The sequence below is a fragment of the Vigna angularis genome, chromosome 1 (assembly GCF_016808095.1).
Source record: "Vigna angularis cultivar LongXiaoDou No.4 chromosome 1, ASM1680809v1, whole genome shotgun sequence".
Classification (NCBI taxonomy): domain Eukaryota; kingdom Viridiplantae; phylum Streptophyta; class Magnoliopsida; order Fabales; family Fabaceae; genus Vigna; species Vigna angularis.
The window spans coordinates 19,261,278-19,272,624 of NC_068970.1; the positions used below are offsets into that span (position 1 = coordinate 19,261,278).

General features: G+C 35.1%; 1 protein-coding gene across 1 annotated transcript; it reads left to right on the forward strand.

Annotated features, from left to right (window-relative positions):
* The first annotated feature begins 2,133 nt into the window (after nt 1–2,133).
* On the forward strand, nt 2,134–5,191 carry LOC108322658 (putative pentatricopeptide repeat-containing protein At1g17630). The gene is made up of 2 exons (XM_017554813.2): nt 2,134–4,339; nt 4,795–5,191. The coding sequence occupies exon 1, from the start codon at nt 2,270–2,272 to the stop codon at nt 4,127–4,129; it is 1,860 nt and encodes a 619-aa protein (XP_017410302.1). The 5' UTR covers nt 2,134–2,269; the 3' UTR covers nt 4,130–4,339; nt 4,795–5,191.
* The last annotated feature ends 6,156 nt before the right edge of the window (nt 5,192–11,347 follow it).

Genomic DNA, 11,347 nt, shown 5'->3' on the forward strand with positions numbered 1-11,347 from the left:
TTATAGAAGAGAAAAAAAAGATTACCCTTGTCAAAATGGTACTTTTGTCATTAATGAAAAATTTAAAGGTGTATGCAGAGAAGGCTTGCAAGTACAAAGTGAAGCCCCCAAATTTATTATGACATTTTTTTACTTTCTAAAAAATATAGGTTGAAAAGATTTTGAGAAGATGTGTCATGAATATTTAGGATTTAATAAAAAGTTATTTAAAGTCAATCTCATCAAAATAATAGAGATTATTGATATGCTAAAAAGGTCTCATATATTATTGTTATGAATTTATTTTATAAGTTGACATTATTCTAGCATTTGCTTGTTTTAAGGAAGAAATTTGATCAACAAAGACAAAAATGAAAATTAAATTTTTAGATTAAGAGAAAGATAACAAAAAATAAAGGAAAAATTGATTAAAATTTGTAAATGGTTTGATAGATTGATAAATAATTTTTTAATAAATATAGTACTAGAATAAAGAATAAATATTTTATTGTATCTAATATTTTTTATTATCTTATATTATTTTTTATAAAATAATATATATATATATATATATATATATATATATATATATATAATTCACATTTTTTGTTTTCTGACCCATGATCGTTGCTTCCTCGTGTTTTCCTATCACAGGGTGTTGCTCCATTCACCACCACACCTTTCTCCCTCCACCTCCCCTTTACTATTTTGTCTTCAGTAAAATTTTATTTTTAGGATTATTATTTTTTAATTTTACTCATTCACAACCTATTTCATTAATAACTTATTCTAGTCTCGTACATAAGTAAAATATTTTTCTTTCATTTTAGCATTATATTTCTTCTTCTCTTTCTTTCGTCGTTGTGAGATACTACAAGTTGTAAAGAATTATCAAGCAGTCTCCCTCTCGTGGTGCAGTGCGTGGAGTGCTTTCTCGTATTCGAATAAACCTTGAAATAAAACCCTAAAATAAAAAACGTAACCTTTAAACGGAAGTGACATCCTTCAACGGATGTCAACATCCTTCAACGGATGTCAACATCCTTCAACGGATGTCAACATCCTTCAACGGATGTCAACATAGGAAAAACGGATGTCGACATCCGTTTTACCTTAAACGGATGTCGACATTCGTTTTACCTTAAACAGATGTTGACATCCGTTGAAGATGTCACCTCCCGTTTAAAAGTTACGTTTTTTATTTTAGAGTTTGTTTTATTAGGAGACATCCGTTGAAGGATGTCACCTCCATTGATGTATACTTCCTCACACTGGTTGATGCTCTGGACGTTCTCGATGTTCCTCCACACCACGGCGGCGACGCTCCTTCACACCACGGCGGCAATGGAAGCTTTCAAACCAGAAAAAAAAAACTGGGAAGAAAAAGGAATGAAAGTGCGGAAGGATGTCACCTCCGTTGATGTATACTTCCTCACACTGGTTGATGCTCTGGACGTTCTCGATGTTCCTCCACACCACGGCAGCAACGCTCCTTCACACCACGGCGGCAATGGAAGCTTTCAAACCAGAAAAAAAAAACTGGGAAGAAAAAGGAATGAAAGTGCGAAAGGTGGGGAGGTGAAACGAAAATAGGAAAAGTGAAAGAGAGTTCCGTGGGTGGGTGCTGGGAAAGTAAAATTAGTGTTTCAAATTATTTAAAATAAGGTAAAAATAAAAATCTTTTTAACTTAAGAATATAATTGTATTTAAAATAATGTGGGGAGGTGGAGGAAGTATAGAGTGGTGGTGGAGGGAGCAACACCCCCCGTCACATTATGATGGTTTTCTATGGACTTATATCATCGTTTCTTTCTCTTGGGCTTTTCATTCTCACACTGACTTTTGCTAAGTTAACCAAGCCTTTGAAAAACAAGCTTGTAAAAGTAGAAGCATGTTTTTGCTTTATAGAACGATAGATCTTTTCATATCACACAAACCTTTTCGAAGCACACAACAAAAACATACTTTATATATATTGTAAAATGGAAAACCAGTTGAAGGTATAAATAAAAACTGGGTTGAATAATAAAATCCCTTCACTTTTTTCTGGTCTGGGCCTCATTTTGTCAGAAGCCCAGTGGACATTCTTCTCTATTTTATAACGACCATGATAATTATCTCAACATCGACGCCATGAGAATAACTAAGGTTTTACAATCATGAGAATCTTTTTCTGAGAAAAAATAGTGCAGATTACAGAAACTCTCAGCACATGACTAATATAAGAAAAAAAAAACTGTTTAGAAATAGGAGAAAAGAACCCATTCATTGATTCATTGTTCATTCATTTATGCATAATCTGACGCACTCTTTCAACTCTGTGATCAGAGCCTGCAAAACTCTGAATCAAGCAAAACAACTTCACAACTGCATTCTCCAAACAGCTTCACACCGCAACCCTTTCTTCGTAACCAAGTTAATCCAAATCTACGCCGATTGCAACGACCTTCGCTCCGCACTCGCCCTTCTCCACCAACTCTCCCACCCCAACGTCTTCGCCTTCACTTCCATCCTTTCCTTCTATTCCAAGCACGGGCATCCACACCACTGCATCCAAATCTACGCTAAACTGAGGCAAAACGGTGTCATACCCGATGGCTACGTCTTCCCCAAGGTGTTGAAAGCGTGTGCCCAGTTATCGCACTTGGGAACCGGCACTGTTGTGTACAAAGATGTCATTGTGTTTGGGGCGGAGTCCAACTTGCAAGTTCGCAACTCCGTGTTGGATATGTACTCCAAATGTGGTGATGTTTGGAGTGCAACACAGGTTTTCGATGAAATGCCTGAAAGAGATGTTTTTTCGTGGAATTCCATGATGTCGGCTTACGTGTGTAATGGGTTTCCTCAGAGGGCTGTGGGGGTGTTCCGGGTTATGAAACGGGATGGGTTTGAGTGTGCACCGGATGCTGTCACGTGGAACACGCTGATGGATGCTTATTGTAGGATGGGAAAGTGCTGCGAGGCTTGGAGGGCTTTTGGAGAGATTGAGGTTCCTAATGTGATTTCGTGGACGATTTTGTTATCGGGTTATGCTAGTGCTGGGAGGCATGATGTTTCTTTGGGGATTTTTAGGGAGATGATGAATGTGGGCATGGTTTCACCCGATGTGGATGCTCTTTCTGGGGTGCTTGTGTCGTGCAGGTCTTTGGGAGCTTTGGCTAGTGGGATGGAGATTCATGGCTATGGCCTTAAAATCATGTATGGGGATGTGTTTTATAGGTCTGCTGGTGCTGCATTGTTGACATTGTATGCCGGCTGCGGGAGACTTGATCGTGCTGATATTGTGTTTCGGAGGATGGATAAGAGTGATGTTGTTACATGGAATGCGATGATTTTTTGTTTGGTTGATGTAGGATCGGGAGATCTGGCACTTGAATGTTTCAGAGAAATGCAGGAAAGGGGAGTGAGGATTGATGGCACAACTGTATCTACTATATTGCCTGTCTGTGATTTGAGATGTGGAAAAGAGATGCATGCTTATGTTCGGAAATGCTGTCTCAGTTCTGTGATTCCGGTTAATAATGCGCTTGTTCATATGTACTCGGTCCGTGGATGCATTGCATATGCATTTGTTGTGTTTTCCGCCATGGTGGCCAAGGACTTGGTTTCATGGAACACGATTATTGGAGGGTTCGGAACACACGGGCTTGGCCAAACTGCTCTGAAGCTTTTGCAGGAGATGAGTGATTCAGGTGTTAGACCTGATTTGGTGACTTTTTCGTGTGTACTTTCGGCTTGTAGTCATTCAGGACTTGTGGATGAGGGGATCAAACTTTTCTACAGAATGACAAAAGACTTGGGTTTGACACCAGTGAGGGAACACTTTTCTTGTGTCGTTGACATGCTTTCCCGTGCTGGTAGGCTTGAAGAAGCTTTTGACTTCATAAACCAAATGCCCCAGGAGCCAGATAAACATGTTTGGGGAGCTTTACTTGCTGCCTGCCAAGAACACCAAAATGTTAGCGTTGGAAAAGTAGCCGCAGAAAAATTGATCAGTTTAGAACCTCAAGAAGCTGGTCATTATGTGACGCTGTCAAATATATACTCAAGAGCTGGAAGATGGGATGATGCTGCAATAGTAAGGAGGAGGATGAAAGGCCATGCATTGCCTAAGCCATCAGGACATAGTTTGGTTGGTATTGGAAGTTAGCCTAGAGGGGAACACAACTTGATCAAGTCAATATGCATTGTCAAATTGGCACCAAGAGTTAGAGGTGTGCGACTATGCGATGAGTTGCCTTGAGATGAAACGGGGCAGTGTTGTTCGGTGTTAACAGATTTAGCCTTCACGACAATGAAAACAAATTGTAGTACTTCCAAAAGACTGATACGTAGACAAATGCAAGGTCCAGAACATCGTGTAAGCTATTAAAACTTACAAAGGCTGAAAGGGGTTGAGTCAATTAGATGGTACCCAAATCTGGCTTAAATTGCCTTTTGATCGTATCTGATGAAACCTGTATAACTTTGAGTACTTTGCAGTTAATGTTTAACTAAATTAGTTTGTGAACACTTCTACTGTTAGGTTAGGCTTCTTTAAATTTTATAAGGTCTTAAACTTGATTTTACGCATGTACAGATTTTGTCTGGGAACATTCATGTTATTGTTTATAATAAGTTAAAATACTTGCTTGTTACTTGTATTTATTCTAAAATCTCAAATAATTTCTCAATTTTGATTAATTTCAATTGAAAATGTGTAACAATCATATCATTTCCTTTATGTTTTATAAAACGGCTTTTAGAAATATATATGAAACGGCGTCTCATTTCTTTTTAAAAGGCAGTGATAAGCTTGTTGTTCGGCGGTTGCAGTGAAACATCCGGCGGATCCTCCGACAGCTTCGGCGGTGGCAGGGACTCAGCCGGTGTGGTGAGCATTATAAAAGACGGTGGGTCATCCAGCATCACCGGTGTTTCCGGCATGGTAAAAGTATGTGGCACTTCCGCAGCCAACGGTGGTGGAAACAAAGCATTATTAGGTGAAGGAGAGGGTGGTGGCAGGGGGCAGCAGGGTTTAACCCACGGCGATGCTGGGGAAAAATATTGCAGCAGTGGAGGAGAACACGCTTCCAACCCTATTTTTGCTTTTTGAAACCACAAAGACCCCGTATCACCAACAACCTGGTTGGCCACGTTTAACAATATGCAACCATATGCATGTCCATTCAGTCTATCATTAACAATTTTTACACACTTAAATGATTTCAGTCTAATTGTTATAAATTTTTAAAAATAAGTATTCAATTAAGATCAATTAAAATATAGACATTTATTTGATATTTTTAAATAAATACAAAATTAACTAAATATTTTACCTTATACTTAATATATTATTCAATGATATAATGAAATTTATCAAGGTAAACTATAAAGTGTTCTAGTTATTCCCTATCGATTTAAAAAAGTATAGACTAAAGAAATGCTGAAATGAACAGGTGAAAGAAATCACTGGAAAAAGATCTATCCTTGTTCTCTTTTAATTTCTGATTCTACAGTTGTAATGAATCCAATTTTTTTTATATTTATATAAATTAATATATAATTTAAACTTGTTTTAAAATTTTAAAATATTTGTATATATTTAATACCTTTAAATATATATATATATAAATTTTGACATCACTAAAATATTTGTTAAAGATCTACTACAGAAAGAAAACATGAATAACAATTTAGAATTAGAAAAGGAACTATAATTTTAAGTTTGTGGATATCAATAATATTTTAATTCCACTTAATACGAATATAAGATATAAAAGTAAGAAAAAATTGCTCTTAATACGAATATAAGATATAGTGACATTAATTCTCTCACTCAGATAATATACAACAATTCAATCTCTAAATTTCTTCATTAACCGTGTTCCAGCTGATAAAAAGATAATATACACGTGGAAGGGACGATGATATTGACATTAATTTATATGATTACGAGAAAAAGTTATTTTTGTAAGAACCTAGAAAATAGAGTAGTAAAATAGATAAGTGGATTAAAATAATGAGACGAGCGTCTTATTTTTAAAATAAACATATAATATAGATATAACTTATTAAAGCTCGGTTCATTATCTAAATCACTTCATCTCTTTAGAACCTCTGTTTTCTACTTGTTCTCTACCTTCTCTCTAGCTTTCCTTCTTACTGAGTTGTTGGATTGATGATCAGGAGGTGCCCAGACGTCCACGGCGTAGAGGGCTACACAACTGACCGATTGATTTCTCGATTCTAGCTGGTAAGTTGTTCTTCCCTTTTTCTCCGCTGTTTTTGAACCTAGACCATGCAATCTCTGCTGGTTGCATGTGTCTTGTGCGTTCTCTCTTCTATTCTCTGTCCAATTCTAGCTCTAAGAGTTGTTCTTGATCACCAATTGGTGATTTGTAGGGTTCTGTTGAGTTTCCTTGCGGTGCAAGGTACTGTCGAGGTGATCCTGTGAGCTGGGCTGTGAATCTCTGAGGTAAGGGGAGTTAGATTTCTGTTTGAATTAGTAGTTTGATAGATGTGTGTACTGAATTCTGCATTTTTGTTGCTGTTTGAGCTGAAATATAGTTCTTGTGTAGGTTAAATATTGTATTCTTTGAATGTCTAATGATGAAACTGTGAAATATTGTTTGTGAATTGATTAGATGTGATGTGCAACTGTAATTGAGTATGCTAGATCAATGTATTCGGTTATAGTAGCTATTATGTTGAAAGTTAAGTGAATTGGTAGTGTTTTAGGTCATTTTAGAGGAAGTGAGGTAGTGAATTTGAGAATTAGAGGTCAATGGCTCATTTGGTCTGTTGAGGCAGAGTAGGTAAGTCATTTGTGACTTGTGTGAGTCATTTAAATGGTCAAAAACATGTGCAAAGTGGTAGAATTGAATTCGGGTCTTTAAGTTGAGGAATTGAATGTTTTAGAGTAGGAATTGGTTCTTAATCACTTTAGATTGGTGGTAGGCATGTTTAGAATCACTTAGACAAGTCTAATTAGGCATATAATACAATCTAGGAATGTTAGAAGTTGGGAAAAATAGTTAGAATTGACATTTTGTGGTTGAGTTGCATAAATCTGCAGAATTTCGTTCTGTAGATTATGCAGACTTGTTGTGCGAATAGTTTCGCATAGTGAGTCGCTATGGCGAGTTGCTCTCTGCCAAGGGCATTCACACAGCGAATTGGTGCGCTGTGCGAATGACCTGAGAGGTTGCTCTCTATCTGAACATTCGCATAGCGAGTTTGGGCGTTGTGCGAATGGTTGGGGTGAGTTGCTCTCTGCCTAGTGATTCGCATGGCGAATCAGTATGCGCCTGGTTGGGGTCTGGAGTTACTTTTAATTTTATTCGAAGAGCGAAAAGGGTCGCATAGCGAGTGGGATGGGAATGTTGGTCTCTGTTTGGACTTTCGCATAACGACCTAGGGCGTTATGCGAGAGGTTGAGGTCTGGTACCTCTGCGAGTTAATTTGCATAGCGAGACAAGTCGCTATGCGAGAGACTCCTGGTTTCGCCTTGCGAATTGGGTGCGTAGAGCGGAAGGTTTGAAACAGTTGCTCTTTAATTACTTTGTATTGAGTTTGATTAAATCACTTGTGGTATGTATTGTGAACTATGTTTGAAGGTGGATGTTTGTATATAATTGAGAATCATTATGAGTTTAATTACAAATAAAAGTATGTGATTTAAAAGGGGTGAATGTAAGTTTCATTTTAGAATCTCTTGGTGAGATTCTAAGTTGTTTAGAATGAATGCAGGAGCTCAGTCTTTGTATATCTAGCTCACCCTTCTGCTTGTGTTTGTATGTTGTTCATGTGGTGTTTTCTTTTGCAATGATCATCCATTTGGATGTGAGCAGAGGTAGACGAGGTGCCCTTGGAGCAGGCCTTGGAGGGTGATGACGCTGCTGTCTAGTTTAGTTAGGATTTATGAGTTGTTTTGTATAGTTTTGAGATACTCTATTGTATATAAAGTTTCAAATTTTACGGTCATTTTGGATTATTGTAAGATTAATTCTTTATTTGCAAGTCTCTAATTGTTCTATAATATTATAATGATGACTACTATTTTATATAGTTTTACTATATATTTTGGGATGTTACAATTGTAACCGCTCTATTCAGTATCACATTACTGGTAAACATGTAATTTAATAATATCTAGGCATATAATATAAATATATATGATTTTTAAATTCCTCCAATGAAATCAATTTTTTAAAAATAAAATATAACAAAATCATATAACTCATGTACTTTATATTTATATATATATATATATAATAATAATAATAATAATAATAATAATAATAATAATAAGCCTAGGTTCTGTTATGATTAAATATTAGGACTTAAATCATCTTCATTGTAGCTTGCTAAAATCTTTATTGACTCTCGTCGTCTAGATATCCTTTTATATATATATATATGAATCACAATATCTAATAGAATATGAATAAATCGTCAAAAAATATATATTCAATATACATCATAAACCACACAACAAAGTATTTCTTCATTAATTAATAGTTGCCACATACACAAACATACAATGTCTCGCTTTTGTTACATTTTTTCTCTTCAAAAGAAACTAGTCTCTTGTTCTCAAATCCCTTATTCTTTGCCTAGCGAGAGCATTTAAAGTTTTCTAAAAATTACATGCTCGTCTAGCAACACAACAAAGTATTTCTTCATTAATTAATAACCGCCACATACACAAAAATACAATGTCTCGTTTTTGTTACATTTTTTCTCTTTAAAAGAAACTTGTCTCTTCTTCTCAAATCCCTTATTCTCTACCTAGAGAGAGCATTTAAAGTTTTCTAAAAATTAAATGCTCGTCTAGCAACCACTCACTCTTGTCCAACGACTACCTCTAGAAGGTACACTCACTTGACAAGTTGCTAGGTCGCTTAGCAATCAATTCATTGGGAGGTCTCTGGATACAACTCTTCCTTTGATTCATTATTAAGAGAATCATAAAAATGAACTCTTTCAAAATTTTCTTTACCAACATTATCTATTGTGTTTTTTAAATGATCATTCATCCACATAATTTATTCTTCGTGACGTTATAGGCTTATGTAGTACTTCTTCATGTCAAGTTCAAACTGTATAACTCCTCATTTTAGCATTGATGAAAAGATGATTATGTATGTTGTCCAAGTCCTGGCGTATTTGATTAAGACAACGAACACAATGACAAAAAATATGTCTCGTTCACAAATTTTGCATATTCTTGAACATATTGCAAGAACTGAGAAACTCTCTTTTCATACTTTTCACTTATGTGACGTTCATTCATCCAACTTCAATCAATATTATGTTTGTAACAAACTCCATTAATCTCAAATTTTTAACTCTCACAAGGTTAAGTCCCTTCCCATTAGGGAAAAAGTATTTTTCATAATTGCTAACACATATATAAAGAAGTCCAACATGATAAATTTGATGAAAATTCAACAACATTTTACATTGGTTTCCAAAATACTCAAAATGAAAGTGATCACTTATGACTACAATCAAATATGCATCTAGAGAATAATGCAAAATAATCTCAACCGAAATTTTATCAAATTTATTCATAAACTCCAACGTACATGTTATAGCAAACTATGAAGAATAATTTTTCCAAGCTGTCTGATTGGGCAATTCAATATTTAATACAAACGATTAAGAATTTAATAGTTTACGTAAAATTTTGAACATGAGCTAAGTTTCACTCAATGTTTAATTATCATTTCATACAACAAATATTTTAAAATTTTAATAAAAAAATAAAATGCCAAAAATAACATTAAATGATAAAGACAAAAACACAACCAATGCCACATACAAAGCATAAGAGATAAAGTGCAATATATAACACAAAACCCAAACTAATCTTGAAATTTTGCAAACCCTGTGGTATATATATCCAAAATGAAAGTGCAACAACCAATTTATAAACAAAGTACAATATACATAAAAAAAGTAAGAAACAAAACTAACTGTGAGGGTGGGTTCGCGACCAACGTAGAGAGTCATCGCTAGTGAAGGAGAAAAGAGAACTCGATGATTCTATAAATGGTGTCTATGCACGAAACCAATCTGTCAAAATGAAAGAAAATTATACATAAAGTATTCAATCAATGCAGATTTGTGTTAAGTAGAAGAAACATTACATTTAGTGGTCACCAAAAGTTTCGCTAGAGACGTTCGAAACGCACTGAAGAAGGACTGCACAAAAATAGTAAAGGAAATGCTCTTTCTAGCGTTGTCTCTTTTAGATAAAAGGCCATATGACGTGGGATCTTCCTGAGACCAATGTCATATACCCATTAGACGTCGGATGCCCTATAAGGTCAACATCTAATGGGTCTCTTAAGCTTCTTTCATGCTAAATTTTTAATTAATTAGAACACCAATAGATGTTGAACCTTTGATCCACCGATGTCTAATTGGTACAACATAGTTAATTGGAACACCAATAAACGTCTTTTCGATTCAGGTTTTTAATGACTCAGCATAGTTAGGCGGTTGTTCTTTGATTGACCGATGTCTAAAAGCCTTTAAACGTCTAATATATTAACAACCGATGTCTAATTTGTGAATTTATATATAACATTACCACTGTTCATTTTTATGTTGCGTGCTTGGCGGTCTAATGTTGAACGATAGACTTTGAAGCCACATTTCGCACTAGTGTGGGTAACGATATTTTTTGTTGTGTGTCAGATAGCGATTAAAACTATTCGTAACCAACTTGAATCGTTGTCATCCCTACTTATGAAGTCTAAAGGGTCTATTAAAGGTGGACTAGTTGTGATGACTAACTCAAGTTATAGGAGAAATGAAACAAAATTTTCTTATTTCTCTTTATGTAAACATTGTGGAAGAAAAATTCACCCGTCTTCAAAGTGTTGGAGGAAGCCAAACCAACAATGAAAAAAATGCTTGAAGATGAGACATTATCAAAGAATTTGCAAAAGCATTAATTAACAAAATAAAAAGAATTTGCAAAAGCATTAATCAACAAAATATAGTCATGAAAAAAGATGTGCAAAAAAATAAATTTATTTAGATAACTGATGAAGAATAAGATGAGCTTTTTGTGGTCACTTGCTTTGTCATCTCCAATTCAAGCAATAAGTGGCTAATTGATAGTGGTTACACTAACCACATGACATTTGATCATGACCTCTTTAAGGAATTTGGTACTTCTGTAGTATCTAAAGTGAAGATTGGGAATGGAAAATACATTGTAGTAAAAGGAAAAGGCACAATAGAAATTGATTGTATTTCAGGTACAAAACTTATCAAAGATGTGTTATTTGTAACTATTATTAATCCAAATTTGTTGAGTGTTGGCTAGTTGACTTAAAAAGGTTTCAAAGCTATCTTTGAAAGTAATTAG